Here is an 18,007-nt window from a genome sequence, read left to right on the forward strand (position 1 = left end):
AGAGGAAAAGCTAGGAAGATCCTACCTATAATTCTGCTTTGCTGTGGTCTTCTGATGCATACTTTTCAGGGAGTATTTTCAGTAACGCTTACTGATGGAAAGCGTTCTCAGCCAGGAGTCTTGCAAAATATTAGTAGAGTAAAGATAGATGTGTGGAGAATCAATAGGTTTGGTTTCATTTACTGCAATAGCTGTGGTTAAAATGTAGATCATACTCCTGTTTTGGATCACAGCCTTAATTCCAAAAATTGCAATTATCATAGGTGGATTATATCTGCATCTTTTCAAATAGATGACAGAATGTATTTCTGTGCTGTTTTTCCCTAAAGAAAAATGGAAAGATAAGAGGCAGGAGTTTCAAGTAACATTGCAACATTTAGTTGTCAAGCCATGAATGGAAATTGCCATCATAGGGACTGTGTGTTTACTCTCATACTTCAAAAAAAACTGTGGTGAAAGAGTGTTCAAGAAGAAAGGAGTTTCTGGGGAAAAAGAAATCAAATAATATCCTAGTAGATGAGCAGGTTTTTTTGACATAACTGAAAGAAATATTAATTGAAAAGAACCCTGGAACACAGAGAAGGGAGCATGTTGTTATTTGGTGAGCAGTGCTGCAGGGGATGGTCTGTCCGGCGGTTCTAGTCTGGATCATAGTTCCACTGATCTACAGCGCTCAGCAGTGTCCCGCCTGGCACCTGAGCTGCCTTACCAAGTCACAGCTTCCTATCATTGCTCACTTTGAGCACACCATGCTACTCTCTGGCAGGTTTATGATACAGCCTGTTAAGGGGAACGGAGCTGGGGGAGGGTCTGGAGCCCAGGGGTTCTGGGAGCGGCTGAGGGCCCTGCGGCTGTTAGTCTGGAGGAGAAGAGGCTGAAGGGGGACCGCATCGCTCTCTGCAGCTCCCAGAAAAGAGGTTGTGGTGAGATGGGTGCTGCTCTCTTCTCCCAGGTAACAAGTGCTAGGATGAGAAGAAACGGCCTCAAGTTGCATCGGGGAGGTTTACATTCGTTATTGGGAATAATTTCTTTGCTGAATGAAGGTGAAGCCCAGGCAGAAGCTGCCCAAGGAAGTGCTGGAGTCACCATCCCTGGAGGGGTTCAAAAAATTGTAGATGGGGCTCTCTGGGACGTGGTTTAGTAGGCACAGTGGAGTTGGAGTGGATGATGTTAGAGGTCTTTTCTAATCTTCATGATTCTATGATTCTTTGGTATGATACTAGTATGGAGTTACTGACTTCCCAGCAATGACAGGTTTTTGGTTGTCCACCCGTTATTAAAATGCTGCAGGATTTATCACCAAGCTCTACTGCCCCTTTTTTGACACAAGTACGAATGACCCTCGTGACTGGGCATGTGTCTGGTGAGAGATCACAGAATCTGTAGCCAGAAAAGAAACAGTAGCACTAAAATTTCAGTTTCGTTTGACTGGTTTATACGCTGTTCACCTTTTCTCAACCCCATACGTTACTTTGTTAGGCTGGCCAGTCCCGCTGTAGACAGCTTTCAAATGGAATTGCTTGCAAGCCAGTTTGTTCTGTACCAAATTCTGTGTGGGCTTTGCCAGGCTCTTGGAGCAGCTCCCGCTAGCACCATCCTGAAAAGGCACGGGAACATGTGTCTCCACAAATGCAGTAGCCTGCATTCTTGGGGTTTAAATTAGTGCGTTCACTGAGGTGGTACTTCATTGTGTCTCAGTGTCAGCTAGAAATCGGCCAAAGTTAGAATCTGAAGGCTCTCTGACTTGCAGCAGGAGAGTTTGGGTCCAAACAATCGCTACAGTTATCCTGATGTGTTTGTTCAGATATTGTCAGAGGCAAAGGTTTATTTCTTATGTATAATCCATAGGCCCTTCTGTCACAACACAGCAGGGTCTTGAAAGTTTCCTACTGTATAAAGTGTGGTCTCAGTATTTCCATCCTGTGCACTGCAGGTAATTTTACTACAGTTCAAATTAGTGAAAATTTGGTGAAAGGCTGATCTTCCTCCATGTGCTGTGGGTTTATTTGAGATGTATTCATGAAACTCTTGTCTCTTCTGGATGTGACTCATGTCTGTCATGTCTGTCATCCTGAGGCTCCTAAAGAAAATGTGCTTTAAATAAGTATGTCTGCTTTGAAAGAGAAGTTATTGATGAGTCATTTGTCTTTAAAGTCAGTGTTACTTGGTAAGTGTTAGATTTCCCTATTCTCTTTCCCTGTAAAGGTCTTCTTTCCTGCATATGTCACCTCCCTGAGATTAAATTTCCTTCGGTCAGCGTGTGGTGTCCCATGAGCATCATCAAGCTGGTGATTACGTGTTGGTGGGTGTTGTGTGGTGGTTACAGAGTGGTCACTGGGTCACAAGATGCTGATCAGAAAGGGTGCAAAACATTGTGAAGCCTCACAGTGATGAGAATTGAACCCTTAGCAAAGCAGAGACCAAGAGGTTGTGCTTTGCTAGGAGAGCTTTAAGTACCTGCTACTGCTTTGGGATGTGTGGGGGAACAGGTGGATCTCCAGGAATCTGAAGTAAGGAGGTTTTGCTGAGGAACAGTGACTGTTTTGGTGGTGACAGAAAGAGAGACAGACTAATTCCATGGCAAGGCAGCTTTGAAAATCAAGTGATCATCGTGTGATTGTATGTGTATAATTTAAAAGAAGAAAAAAGTTCCAACTTCGTCACCGCCTGTCTCTCCAGCATACGAGAACTGAGGCAGATGAATATGGCCTTGAACACACTTTTTAATTTTTCAACACTGTATTTTGCCAACTTTAGTTCACTCTGTTGACTGTTCAGTCAGACCGTTTTTAAATTAAAAAGGAATACGTGGTTGAATTATTTATTAAACAAAAGGTGCTTCCGTGCATGCAGACTACCTGGGCTTTGAATGTCTTTTACTGTTGGAGTTTGAAGAAAGTGCATTGCTAATGAGTTAAGAGATGGAACAATCCTCCTTCTTCTAAAATAAGTGTTCCTCTGTCTCCAAGCAGCTAATTTGTGTCTGTCCAGTCACAGAGGATTGCCCAATCTTCATTCAAATGCCTCATTTTGACCTTAGTGTGAGGTTGTGTCCTCAGTTTGGTGGGCTCCATGGCGTCAAAATGTTATTAATTTCAGGTAGAGAAATGTGCTTGCAAATAATTTAGTCTGGATTATCCCCCAGTTTTATAGATGCTCCTGATGGGTTAAAATATGTATTTGCTATTGCATTAATAATGTGGAGGAGCTGTACACAAGTGGAAGGAGGCTTGCAAAACCTTGGTGCCATATTGCCATCAGCCTGTGTGCCCCTGCAGGTTATGAGTTCTCCTCAGGATAATGGGAAGCGCTTTGTACAACCACCTTGGCTTTGCTCTGTCCCCATCGCTGCCTCTGTGTTGGCATTCCAGATTTGCACACAGACGGCGTTTGTTGCCCTTCTGGAGAAATGTGGCCTCCGAGTGCCTGATCTTTTCTTCTCTTATGCCCTTCCTCAGAAAAAAAACAACTGCTGTCTTCTCATGGTCTCCAAATCACTTTGGCTAATGGTCACAGGGAAAGCGTTGTCAGGCTGGGAAAGTCGGAGGGTGTTCCATCAATCTGGAAGCTGTGGTCTCCATAGCTTGCTTAAAAATTAGTGGGTTGCTTTACCTGGAATTAACTCACTCAGTCTGAGGGAACATCTGTCTGAGAGGTTGATATTTCTTGTCACTGATACGGGACTTGATAATTCTCTATGATTATGGTGATATAGAAGTGTGACGGGCTGCAAGAGGCAGACATGGCAGCGAAGGGGCTTGAGGGCAAGTTTGGTGAGACCTTCTGGGACTCTGCAGAGCTCCCAGTCACCCTGGTGTGCGGGAGGGTGGTTGTGAGTCTGTAGTTTGCCTGTGGAGGGAAAGCAGTGAGCGGTAGCGAGCGGCTGGGCACCCCCTGGCTTTGGTAGCTACAGATGGAGACCTAGAAGATTGCAGGGCCACAGTCCAACACCAGCACATGTAAAATAAGGCTCAGGATTTAGATAACTCTGTTCCAGCATACTGACGTGCATGGCCACGGGCCAACTCCAACACATGCAAAATTAGTTTCAGGATCGTTCCAGCATACTGAAGCCTATGCCGAAACCAGTCAGTGCCACGAGCTCAGCTAGATCAGAGGACAGCGTTCAAAATAATAGTTCTACTCAGATGAAAAATTTTATATTTTCATAGTAGAACAGGGAAACTGGACTATGGATGTATCGGCTCCATGTGCAGCATTTTGCTTTTATAGCCCACAAACAGCCTGTTTTGGTATCAGTGTACTTTAAGGCTGTTTTATAAACATGGGTGCAGGTTGACCTGGTAATGTACTTTTCGAGGTACACCATTGCATGGGCAGCAGGGCAAGGGAGGGGATTCTCCCCCTCTACTCTGCTGTTGGGAGACCCCATCTGGAGTCGCGTGTACAGCTCTGGAGTCCCCAACATAAGAAGGATGTGGAACTGTTGGAATGGGTCCAGAGGAAGGCACGGAGATGATCCAAGGGCTGGAACACCTCTGCTGTGAGGACAGGCTGAGAGAGTTGGGGTTGTTCAGCCTGGAGAAGAGAAGGCTGCAGGGAGACCTTAGAGCAGCTTCCAGTGCTGAAAGGGACTCCAGGAGAGCTGGGGAGGGACTTCTTACAAGGGCCTGGAGTGATGGGACAAGGGGGAAAGACTTTAAATTGGAAGCACCTCTGCAATCAGTAATCTGTAACAGAATAAGAATCTTTAAGTCTTTCTCATTTTGCTGAGAGGGATATTAGTAGTTTAGGTCCCTGGTCAGTTGTTTTTCTGTTACTGGTTCTGTTGGTTTCTCTCATACTGACATCTACAGAAAGATGTTCCTGTGACATTTGAAGTGATTTACATTTTTCTTTATTAGAATGAATCTTTATAAAATCTGACGGCCTGCTACCAGCACTTCGGTGCTGATTTTGCCACCCTGTGATAAGGTAACAATAATGAAAAGGGGTTTTCTTAATCAGTAGGATGAAAAAACTTCTCCAGCGATACCTGGTGCCCTGAGAGCTCCTTGTAATTTAGGCAAGTCTGTGGTTCTGACTTGGAAAAATGATTTGTTTGGTTCGTCAGTTTGTTTAAGCCCAGCAGCTCAGGGTGAGACTTGGCCAGTGCAGTTATTAGATGTTTCCATACAACTGCTCAAAAGATTTTAAAAGATTTTAAAAGATTTTAATGAATTTTGGAAACTATGTGAGTTGGGTGATAAATTGTGCCTTTTAAAACCTCGCAGACTGCATTGTTGGGCACGTGGGAAGAGCTTTGAGAATATAGGTTCGCTACCACTCCCTTCCACTCAGATCCACCATCATTCCAACAGTTTTCTGGCACCGCCTTGGATTTTCTTCCTTGTGTAGCCTTTGCTATGTACCAAATGGTTCTGTTTGTCTGACACATAGTTTAGGAACAAGACAGAGGTCATAATGAAGTTCGTGTTATTGGTTTTGTTCACAGATATGTAGAGATGCTAACACGTAGAAGAAACAGAGTAAGTCTGGAAGCAGGAAGAAGGCAATCATTCACAGAAGTCCAGTTAATGGTTATTTTAGTTGATTAGCTAGCAACTTCATTTTCTCCCTCATGAAATTGCCTCCACAGATCCTTACTTCTGGAGCTTAATCAGCAGTAGCAATCCATCCCAGGAGTGGGAGATCAGGAGTACTTAATTAAAGAGGGACTGTAAGGCAACTCTCCCAAATTGGATATCTGATCTAGCCTTGGCATCAGGAGAGCAATGTGAGGTAAAAGTGTTTATCAAGCTCCATGTAGCCCCTCTGCAAATCTCTGAGATGGGAATACGATGCAGACAGCCTGGAGAAGCTGCTATAACCTGAGTAGTATGGGCTCTAAGGCCATCTGGTACCTGAACACCTGCCTACAAATAACACAGACAGATCCAAAAGGTGGTCCAGTTGGATGGCTTTGCTGCTAAGATTCCCCACTGGAATTTTCTCCAAAAGCAGTAAACAATCTGTATGAAGTGTGGAAAGGCTTTGTCCTCTCTGGTTGGTAACCAAGTGCCCATTTCAAATTTAGGTGACGGGGTCCACGCCAACAGTGGTGAGTCAAGGGTTTGGGTAAGAAAACTGGTGAGGCAGAGTTACATGAGAATTGCAGACCACTGCTGGCATTGATGTGTGGTCAAAATCCAGAATATTCTAAGCTTGTTTTAAGGAAAGGAGGAGAAAACCATGAGAAGTTTGTCATATGGAAAGTTAGGGAGTTAACACTATATCAGAAGTATAAATGAACACCAGAGTAAATTTTGAGGATGGATGAACATTGTCAGATTACCAAGGAAAGATCCATGAGTGCATATTAAAGCCCAGCGTAGCTGATCTGAGGAGTAAGTCTCTACTTGTGAAGATGGGTGCTCTGTGCAGAGAAGTGCAGTACGGTGTTCTGGCAGCTCAGACACACTCCTATAGAAAGCGAGAACAAGCAGAAGCTCATCACCAAGAGTAACTGGTAACATGCAAGATAGCGATAGACCCATCGTTCTGATGAACGATGAAGTATGCCCTCTTATAAAGCATCCACTTCTCCTGTGGAAAGATTAAACAAGTCGAGTAGAATTTCACGAACCTCATCTGGCAAACTCAGTGGTTTGGAATCTGAAGTGCTTTGATCTGTACAGTCAGAATAGGGAAGTTGGATTTCAGAGCTGTGGTTTTGGAGTAGCAAAACTGAAGAGCCAGTGAGGAGTTGGTTGGTGGAAAAGTCTTGCATGTGAAGGGCTTAGAAAATAGCAGGATTTTGAAACAAGGCAGCAAACTTGATGTTAGAGGGAATAAAGCAGTGATCTGTGGGTGTTTGCCACAAGCGCAGCTCTCATTAGGTAGCTGGAGGCTCCAGGACCTAGCGGCGATGCTGTGGAAGTGAAGACTATTTAACCAAAGACAAGCACTCTCATGGCCATGCTCTGTGTATTCCTGATGTTTGTTGACCTCGTTGAAGGTCTGTGCACAGGCCTGACTGCGTACATTGCTGCTTACATCTTGTAATTACAACATTTGTGCGTGTGATTTTAGAATGGCCTTAAAAGTCATTAGCATTGGAGGAGGATGAAGTTTGATGTGCCTACGTGTGCATATATTAAAAAAAAATCATCACTCCTTTCAGTTTTGTTTTGATTCCATCAAAACGAAGATTTCAATAGTATGCTAAGGTCCCGATTCAAATCTAAGCATTGAAGTTTCATTGAGTTCAGTAGGGCTGGAGAGGTGTAAAGTAGTGGGATTGACGTTTGAAGCTTGCCTTCTTCTCGTGTGATGATTCGCAGGATAGTGATGTCTAACTGCAATCTTCTTGGGGCATGGACTGCATTCTGCTGGTTTCGCACAACTGAACTCAGTGTTGCTAATTAATAAAACAATAAATACAGAAAATGAACTATTTTGGGTTTTATTAACAATTTACATTTCATACAGTATTTCATTTTAAACAAGTACAAACCCACACTCTGCGATGGTGAGATGTAATTGCTGATCATGTATCTCTTTGTTCCAGACACTTTTATAAAAGAGTATGTATTATGTATGATGTGACCTTCAAATGTCATGAATGCGTTGTGCAATAAACTGTCAATATTTGTGGCTATAAGGTACTAGATGACTTTTACAATAATTGGAACAGCTTTATTAAAAGCTTGGATCACTCAGCTGGTTAAAGAGAAAGACCCAGGCCAATGTTCATCTGGGAGTTTCCTTTTGCCAGCTGCTAAATTAAAGAATACCACAAGGTGCTTAAGATGTCTTCTTTCTTTTAAGAAAAGATACAGTTAAAGAGGTCTTATGCAAAAAATGTTCTCTAGAAAAATAATTTTTTTTTCAATGTGCTTGATTTTCAGTCCAAACTGAGCTCCATAAGTTAATGGCAAGGAACCAAACCCGGTTTTTAAGTACCGCATCTTATTTTCTGTGTCTTTTGGTCACACGATTCTTCAAACAAATCAGGCAGCTCCAATGATGTACTCGGAAACCGTGTTTGAACTTTGATTATCTTAAAAGGTTTGAAAGATGTAGAACAATTTGAAAAGTAAGACTGCTAAGAACTCCAAAACAATAACTCTGTAGGGAATTTGATTAAAATGAAAAATGAGGATAAGAAACCTTTTGTGATAAACAAAAGCGTAATTTCTGGGTAAGTGTCTCTTGATGTCTGGGCTGTGTACACAGCCCCGCGCCTGTTTGCAGAGCGCGCCGCAGCGACAGCGTTGCGGTACAGCCGCCGCCGCCGGGCTGCGAGGGGTGCAAGGGGTTTTACACTCACGGGGTGTGGAAACCACCTGTCCTCGAGCGCATTGAGTGCTGGGGTGTGGGCTGAGAGTGCGCGTGCTGCTGGGCACTAAGGGGAATATTTGGGCTCCTTTTGTCCTCCCCCTTAGCCGAGGTATCGGCCCTGACTGCCATTTGCCCCCCTGGACACTGCGAGTCTTACCTGGTATAAACGGTCATGGGCATCTTACTCCACTTTAATTTAGAATGCGTTTTAAGTCTCAACCTGTGAACACCTCGGGTCGCAGAGCCAGGGCAGCCCGTGCCTCTTCTTGGCCTGCGTGGCTCAGAGGGCTGAGTGGGGACTCTGATGTCAGAAGTGGTGTCTTGTTATTTACCAGTGGAAGCTTCGGTGTAATCTTTATTTCTAATAATACAAACAATGTGAATGCTGCTTTCTCACTGGTAGGCCTCCTTTTAAATTCTCTTCTAAAATAGCTCTCTGTTTAAACAAATTCTCTGCCAATCCATATTAATGTCTAACAGTTTAAGATTCCCATATTTGGTCATTATAAAACCTAAATCCTTGATGAAACAATAGAGACAGCAAGTTGTTCCTGACCTAAGACATTAGTAACTCTTTCCGGAGGCCTAAAATATCTCTGTAATATTTAGTAATATTAGTTTCTTTCATTTTAAGACGTGCACTTCACTAGCAAAAGAAGTGTAGTGACATCTGCTAACAGGGTTCTAATTTCAAATTGTGAGCACCGGGCTGGATTCTGGTATTAATGATATCGAAGCTACTTCAGGTAGTTGGAAAAATGTGGTTAATTGTATCTCTAATTATATTCCTATTTTCTGCTATTTTCAGTATTATTAAAGCCTTCTCTACGGAAGAGGCAACAAAGGTAAAGCATCTCTTCCCAGAAATCTTGTGTACCTTATGCTGTGTCCCAGGGAATAAGGTGGCCGCGTCCAGGCTCACTCGTGAGTGCTGCACTGAATATCTTCTAACTCTCTTCTGGAAAATAGAGTCAGGATATAGAATCATAGAATAGTTTGGGTTGGAAGGACCTTAAAGATCATCTAGTTCCACCCCCCTGCCATGGGCAGGAACATCCCATTAAATCAGGCTGCCCAAGGCCCCATCCACCCTGGCCTTGAGCACCTCCAGGGATGGGGCAGCCACAACTTACCTGGGCAACCTGTTCCAGTGTATCACCACTCTCATGGTGAAGAAATTCTTCCTAATGCCTAGTCTAAATCTGCCCCTCTCCAGTTTATACCCATTCCCCCTGCTCCTATCCCCACAAGCCTTTACGAATAGCCCCTCTCCAGCTTTCCTGTAGCCCCTTCAGGTACTGAAAGGTTGCTATAAGATCTCCTCTGAGCCGTCTCTTCTCCAGGCTGAACAACCCCAACTGTCTCAGCCTGTCCTCGTATGGAAGGTGCTTCAGCCCTCTGATCATCTTTGTAGCCTCCTCTGGACCCGTTCCATATCCTTCTTATGTTGAGAATTCCAGAACTGGACACAGTGTTCCAGATGAGGTCTCACAAGAGAGGAATAGAGGGGCAGAATTACTTCCCTCACCCTGCTGGCCACGCTTCTTTTGATGCAGCCCAGGATACGGTTGGCCTTCTGGGCTGTGAGCGCACATTGCCGGCTCATGTCGAGCTTCTCATCGACCAGCACCCCCAGGTCCTTCTCTGCAGGGCTGCTTTCAAGCACGTTGTCCCCCATCATGTACTGAATGCCCCTAGATGGGCTGATCTGGGTGGTTTATAGATCACCAAAATTTACCTGTAGGCACTACCACTTCTTGTCATACTGTGCTTCGTCAGCTTTTATGGGCAGGTCTGAAGAACTACAAACATTGTGAATTTCGCATGAAAACATGGGATTCTGTGCAGCTTCAAAGGCTTCTGGACACATTTTCAAAGGGTTCTTTAATAATGTCTGAAAAACGTGCAAGAGCAAACATGCACTCGTAAGCGTGATTACCTATTTTGTGAGTTGATTACCTTTTCCATGTGATTGCCTGGTTTTGGCTAATTTGGCAATCCTTGTGTTGACAAATTCCAACTGACTTCACTGATAATTTAGTGTGCACGAAGACTGCAATTTAGCTCCTTTGAACATGAAAGTACCTCTTTGTGAATCCCTGCGCTTTCACATGCATGCAGCAAATAAATGCGCCCGCAGAACTCACAGGACACGTGTGTAGATGTCTCCTTTGGAAGTGTGGCTGCTAGCGTGATGGAAGTCAGTACTGATTCTTAACCAACTTGTTTCTACTGACAAAAGCAAGCGGTCCCTTCCTTATCGTGTTTGTAGACTCCTCCCGGATAGGTACACCTGTCAGACAGGACATGTATGGAAATTTCAAATCATTCTTTTTCTCTTTGTATGACTGCCTCCATAGCTTCTGCTTTGAGTGGACCAATTTACTATCCAAGTAGTTTGCCCTCTCTTGCATAGAAGTACCCACCGTTGTGCCTCCCTGGCATCCCTATCCGTGTGCTGAGGGCACTGCCAGCTGCGGTGGTGGCTCATTTCTGATACTGACTTTAGATACTTGCTGTAAAAAAGCGTTCACTGGTGTGTTTCTGACTTTCTTTTAACCTGTAAAAGTGCTCCTGGCTCAACACTGTTTGTTAGGATTATCTGGCTCTGTGGAGATCTCTCCGGGTACCACAGGGATGGGAAAGCAGCCTGCAGCTCTACACCAGTCATCTCCCTGCTAGAAGAGGAGTGTGGGCTTGTCGTCCCTCTTCTCCTGAGAAGTGGGCATCTGCCTGAAGAGGGGCTGGTCTTTCAAATAGTGATCTTGTGGATTGCTTCATTGTCATTTCAGTCTGTGTGGCAAACAGATTTACTCATGTTTTGGCCAAATTGGCTCTTTGTTACGCAGCTAATTGTCACCTTCTGATACAGACACTGCAGCAAGCTTTCTTGTCTCATGGGACCATGCACAAAGTGAGTTGTTACGTGTAGCTGAGGTACCGCACTCGAGAGATGGCCCTGTCACACCACCTGAGGAGCTGCTCCGTGGCTGCACACTGCTGAGTCCTGTGCTGGGGAGCGGGATCTGCCAGCCCGGCAGGCACGGCAAGCGCGGCAGCTGGAGGTCTCAGCCTTTGCCTTCTCCTTATACTGACACAAAGACCAGTCTCACAATTAGAACGGAACGCTGCTTTTTGCACTTCTGCCTGTGACTTTTCCTGCAAACAGAGGCTTTCAAAGTGAAAGGAAGGCTCAGTGAAAGTAAGTTCAGAGACGAGGCTCGGAAGCCTTGCATCTAGCACGTACATCTATACAATATTTTATACTCTGTGCTGTTATTTCCTGCACTCAAATCGGGAAAGGCAGGGATGGGCAGGAAGACATTCAGGATGCAGACCTGCCTGTAATGGAAGCAGACAGTAATAAGGAGTTTAATCTGACATGCATCGAGTGCACATCATGTAGACCACGTAAGTCAGTAAACCACAATGGCTGTAAGATAAGTAATGGTTCTCTTTCCTTCCTGATCTTTTATCCTCAGAATTGAGCAGCCAAAAAAACCATAGCTCAGATCCCAAGTAAATCATAAATTAAATTAGTTTGTTGGGGCTAATCCTGATTCTGCAGGTCTGGAAAACATTCCTGCAGTTCTGCACGACTTAACAGAACTGAGAGTTTCAACTTGGGAAGGGTCTCAACAGTGGGAGAAAGGGGATGTCAGAGGGGTAGAATGCACAATTATTGGTGAAGCTGGGCATTTTTCATTCCCCACACACTGCTGTTGCCATAGTCTGTAATCACCAGTTTGCTGCTTAACTTTTTCTTTACTGAGCTCCTTTTTCTCTGTCACTTTTACCCCTTCACTTGCCATGAATTGCTTTAAGTGACTTGATATAAAAACCCCTTGGTCGCAATCAGTGAAACTTAAATGCGTTTTAAAGTTAAGCACATTTGGAACTTAAGTGCCTTGCCAAATAGGTACCGTTTGCCAAAACGGGGCCCCAGTAAGAAGCAGGGGCAGCATTTGATGGGGACAGTCGGCGGCCTTGAACGTACCTCTTTATTGTTTGTAATGAAAGAACTTCGATGTAAAGCTGCTCATTCAGGTAGCGATGGCCTCCAGCGCTTCGGTGGGCTTTGTAGGCAGAGGGATTCAAAAAAAAGCCCCCTCAGCCCGGCTTTAATGTCTTAGGAATGCTTTCACTGTGGGAAGGGAAATTCTTCAAGGTAAGGCCCTGCTGGAGTAAAGCCTTTGGAGCGATCTACTGTATGTCTACTTACATCTAAAAGAAAACGCTTCAGACCACCCACATCTTCCTTTGCTTCATTGTTGTTTGCAGTTTGCTTTTTCAGAGGGATTAGTGCTGGAGTAAACTCCATCGTCTCGCTGCCTTGAAAAAACTCAATTTTGTGTAAAGTGAAAATTAGACTCTTAAATCTGCAAAGCGAGCTGTTTATCTTACAAATTTATTCTTTTTTATTGGGCCACACATATTCTAGATAGAAAGATAAAAGGCAAATGGATAACAGGACATCATTTAGAGTGACAGATAGCAAAACATAACTAGGAGACTTATTCTGCAAATTTCTCCTGAGTGGCTTGTTAGCTTTATCTATATATTTATCTATAATGCTTATAGAGTATTTATTGAAACCCAAAATAAAATCCTGCAGTTTATCATCATGCACTCTGTGTTTCACACTTCAGAAAAATCTTTCTGTGCTCAGGAATTCATTTTTTCCCAAAGCAGCTTGAGACATGATTATACACAACTTTAGAGGAGAAGAAGAGGGGGGGAAATCTGAACTCTTCAGGGAGATTGGAATTGTAGACTAGCACCCATATATGTTTCCCTGGACTCCTAAAGACAAAATAAACTCCTGCAGTCTGTTACTTTACGTACTTGTGAGTAATTCAGAGTGACAGTTACCAGCTTTCTAAATTAAATATTGTGCTTTAGCTCCACAGACTAAGAACAACCAGAAAATGTTACATAGAATGTGAAAACTATCAGATTTTGCCTTTTGAAAACCAGAAATAGCTTGATGACATACATGACTGTGATAAGCATTTGTATCTCTATATATACATTTATCACTCTTACCATCCCCTTCTCTCATCTTTAAGCAAAATATTTTAGAGGGACCATTTTATAACTGAAAATGAAGTGCCTGTTAGTGTTACGTTTTCCAGAAATGTGGTGTTCGGGTCTCTGCTACCGTGTAAGTAATTTTTATTAGAGCCAAGTGTTAAGTCTTTCTTATGTCCCATTGCTTCCACTTAAAAGGCAACGCTGTGTAAACGACACTATGTTTCCTGACAGCTTTAGTTACCTATGGAGTTGGTAAAGACACAACATTTTTAGTCATCGGTTCATGTCTGGAGTAACCAAGACTCTGCCTGAGGATCTTAACAGTATGGTCTCCACCAAAATAAAACCCAGAGAGCTCAGCTTTGCACTGGGGTGCGATGCCGTGTCCGTGTGTCCTGCACCTCTGTGGTGGGCCAGGAGTGTAAATCGGGTTCAGAATTTCAACACTTACCATGGTACTTCTTGGTAAAATTGTGAATTGATAGATAAACATGATGGTATGTGACCCTGTAAGCACAGGATGAGTGCATAGATGAGTCTTGTGTCAAATAATAACTTTTTAAGAATGCTCTTTTTGTTTTGTTGATGTTTTATGTCAGTCTTTTGTGAGGTATTTTGTTCCCAGCCTGCTTGGACCAGAGCAGCTTGCTTAAGATGGCCAAGAATGACTGTTTCTTTATATCAGGAGAGAGAAGAGGTGGCCTGCAGTCTTGCCCATTGTTTTACATTGCAAAGAGTAAGCATAGCTGTAAACGCAGAAGAAAACCCAGGAGGTGTGGGTGAGAGGGAGGAGGGATTCCCCCTCACCTGAGCAATCCTTCCATTTCCTTTCCCATCATGTTGGGTCACTCACGAGGTTGTGCTGTAGCTCCAGTGCTGAAATGCTGCGGAAGGAAGTTCGTGAGCTTTGTGTGTAGACATCACCGTTGCTGAGGATGACCTCATTGCCTTAATTCCATTGTTTTGGGAGGTTTTAGTAGACTGATGCAAAGTTTTTCTCTCTAAAAGCATACAGACTTTCATAATACTTAAAATTTTAATAGATTCAACAAAACAACAATCTAAAACTTTTGGGGGAAAAATTAATAGGAACTAAGCAAAAGAAGAAATCAAACCAGCTGCTGACACAGCTGTTTCTTTTCTTGTATAATTCAGTTCAATCTAAAGGTACCATATGCTGCTTAAAATGATGATGGGAAAGATGAAATAATTTAAGACAATAACAAGAAAATACATTAATTGTCAGCATTCTGTCAGATTGAAAGAACGGAATAGACAGGTGTAGTATTGACATGTTTAACTTCGTGTTGTGTTAGCAGTTTCAGTGAGAACAACTTCTGACATGTGCTGAAGTGATGTGAGAACGTTTCTGTGTTGCAGACATCGGAGAAGAAGCCGGGAGAGCGGTAGGAGTCCAGCAGCCAGCTTTGCTGAGAGACAGGAGCCTGGGATCTGCCATGAAAGACTGCCCGTATTGTGGAAAAACTTTCAGGACGTCACACCACTTAAAGGTCCACTTGAGAATACACACAGGTGAGAGGAGGAAGGGAGCGGAGCGCTGTTGGCGTGCCGTGCGTGTGGGGGGTTAACGCAATACGTGCTTAGGAGCCGGAATTCCCAGCGTAGATTTGGACTCATTAGCTGGAGAAAGTCTTTGGAGGAAGAAATACGGCAGTCTTAAATAAAAGTACAAGGAATGTGTTGTTGGATAAAGACCACTTTAATAGAATTGTCTTTTCCCAGTTGAGGTTATTTCTGTCTCCTTCCCTGCCTCATCACTGTTTCCTTCAATTACCCTTGGCCTTCAGTAGGCGTAAGCCTGTTGGTTTCAGACTTGGTTACACCAACCGCTTCAAAGGCCTTCCTGAGCATCTGCTGGGGGATCCTCTGCTCTTCACAGAGTTACTATTTTTGTCCCATTTAGTTTGCTCATTTTTAACCTCTCACTGTTCGTATGAATACATCAGCTTCATGGATCTGCATTTTTTTAATAGAACTCATACAACTTAGCACTTAATTAGTAAAACTTACCATGTTTTATTTAAATAACAATCACAGCATTTCTGCCCTACAGAGATTACTGCTGGTCTGGATTCTCACTTTATTGTGGTGTGTAGTCAGTGGTGGGCGGCTCTCGATACTAGTAGACTATAACCAGTCCATGTAAGTTAGAATGCATTGTTTGCTTAAAAGTGCATACGTGCACGGTTAAGGTTCAAGTAGAGGCGTGGTATGTTTAAGCTGACTTACTCTATCCATAATTAAAATCTGACATAAAGCACTGAAAGGGGAGATTTAGATTGGATCTTAGGAAGAACTGTTTTGCTGTGAGGGTGGGGAGGCCCTGGCCCAGGTTGCCCAGAGCAGCGGTGGCTGCCCCATCCCTGGAGGGGTTCCAGGCCAGGTGGGATGGCACTGGAGCCCCTGATCCAGGGGGAGGTGTCCCTGCCCATGGCAGGGATGGAACTGGATGGACTTAAAGATCCCTTCCAACCCAAACCATTCTGTGATTCTATGCTGATATTCTCAGGTCCTGTTGACATCACTGGAAGTTCTGTATATGGCCAAGATGACAATGTTTTCTTCTCAGCCTGAGGGATCTTGCAGGCTTAGGCAGAATGTGCAGAACTGGACATTTAGGGCGCTTCTCATTGCAAACAGACAGTGGGCACTGCAGTTGTGAAGTCATTCTCATTTTAAACCATTTTAAAGGAATTTCAGAACTTTACTGCCGCTTTTCTAATTGATAGGTAAAATAACCTGTTGTAACTCTTGCTTGGAAAAATTTCACACTTAATTTTCATTTCACTGAGGTACCGGATCAGCAGTATTTTCCTCCCTTCCCAAAATCAGCAGTGCAAACCTACGTGTTTCTCATAGGTTCTTCTGCAGATGCAGTGCATAATTTTGGGCTGGCACATGTGAGGCTGACTTTGGAAAATTCAGAAGGAAGATTGAAAATTATTTAAAGAAAAAATTGTCGTTATTGAGTGAAGGAAGTTTGTTCATTGTACTTTTCTTCTCCCTTTGGATTGTGGAGCAGGAGTAGTTTTATCTGATTGGGTTACAGACCAGTTAGGGCAGGAATATTCTTTTCCACGTGCTGGACTTAGTAAAGATAAAAAGGAGAAGAAACACCATGAAATCCCTCTTTGTGTGTTAATGTAGGAAAAGTAAATAAAAGGTAGTTATTTTATTGGAAAATAATGTCGTGGCTGTGAGGCTTAAACAGTTTGACTTTTTTACTAATGGAGATGAAAGGAAAAAATCTTTAAAATAACCTGAAGATCCATTCTTTCCCTTTTGCTTCGTTATATGGGAGTCATTTTGTTCTTGTTTTAAAGATGGCAGTGATTACGCATTTGGTATTTGTAGCTTAGAACTAATGGAAAGTAAATTAATTACAATGGAAATATTCCATAAAACATGCATATTAAAACTGACTAAACAAAATTAAACCAAGAAAAAATAAACCCTGTATAAAATAACAAAAAAAGAAAACATCACGCAGACTCTTGAAACAACATTTGCAATGTATTTAAAAATCATTATAATTTTAAAATAGATAAAGATCCATTTCCATTTGGTTGAGAACAAAGTATTTGTATATAATGACAAATGGGGCAATGTTTTACATATTGGAAGTAATGCTGATAAATATTATAAAAATGTAAATTGGCAAATTAGTAGAGTTATTAAGTAAAAAATTAAGTTGCTTCACAGCAAATGGAAATTACTTAATAGATACCAGTTATTAAACAAATATTGGTAAGCTCGTACTTGATCAGGGACAGTTTCCTGCCTGTCGTGTCATACTCTGTCTTTATTATATGCCTGGATCATAGAACTGACTGAGAAAAAACACTTTACCGTGTTTCTCCACTACATTAACTCAATTACTGTTCTTGTTCTCACAGCACCTGTTTGTCAGAGATGAGCTCGAGCAGCTCAGCAGAAGTCGGGGTTTCTTCGAACATCTGTGTGTTTGGAGGCTCGCGAGTTGGTTGGTTTGGTGCCTGTGCCAAGACCAAACCCAAAGTCAGATCTAGCCAGGAGGTGCTTCCATGGCACTTGGCCCAAAAAAGCTAGAGAAGCCATTTAACCCTCCACGCGAGGAGGAAGCTGTGCTCTGTTTTAGAATAATCAGCTAGAGGCTTGGGTTGCTTCTTTTTTCCCTCTGCTGTTCCTTGGTTGCGACCTTCTCCGCTACGCATCTCAGTTCCCGTGTAGTTTGCCATCACATAATAGGCTTCTGAAGAAGAAAATAAGGTTTTATTTAGCACGCTCAGTCGAGTCCCAAAAAACAATAGTAAAGGATTTTTCTTCTTATCTCATTCAATGATATTCAGCCAGGAAGAGCTTTAAGGGGAAGAAAGTAAGATACGATTTCTGATTGTTCCCATGTGATAAGAAGAAAAGGGCATAATTATGGGAAATCAGTTTCTCCTCATTCTTGTTCTAAAAACAGTTGAAGGATGAGACTGTTCCTCAGTATGACCCATGAGGAGAGAGAAGGGATACGTATGGCACACGTCCTGGGCCTGTTGGAGCTGTTGTATACGTTCGTGTTACTGCATTTCCCCTTGGGAGCACGCCTGGCCAGTTTGAAGCCTCACTTAGATGAGCTGATGAAATACAGTAAAAATGGTGCTGTTTTAAATGAATTCAATTCACATTTTCTTCCTAAAAA

The 18,007-nt window shown here is 43.0% G+C and overlaps 1 protein-coding gene across 10 annotated transcripts in view; it reads left to right on the plus strand.

The window, feature by feature from the left end:
• The window catches only part of ZNF536 (zinc finger protein 536), a 334,254-nt gene that overhangs the window by 191,136 nt on the left and 125,111 nt on the right, over positions 1 to 18,007 (plus strand). For all 10 annotated transcript variants that reach the window (XM_054078961.1, XM_054078965.1, XM_054078962.1 and 7 more), the window contains one exon: positions 14,698 to 14,850. In XM_054078961.1, the coding sequence (XP_053934936.1) occupies positions 14,698 to 14,850 (153 nt within the window). The remainder of the gene's footprint in view (positions 1 to 14,697; positions 14,851 to 18,007) is intronic.

This window comes from Cuculus canorus, chromosome 13 (assembly GCF_017976375.1).
Source record: "Cuculus canorus isolate bCucCan1 chromosome 13, bCucCan1.pri, whole genome shotgun sequence".
NCBI classification, from domain to species: domain Eukaryota; kingdom Metazoa; phylum Chordata; class Aves; order Cuculiformes; family Cuculidae; genus Cuculus; species Cuculus canorus.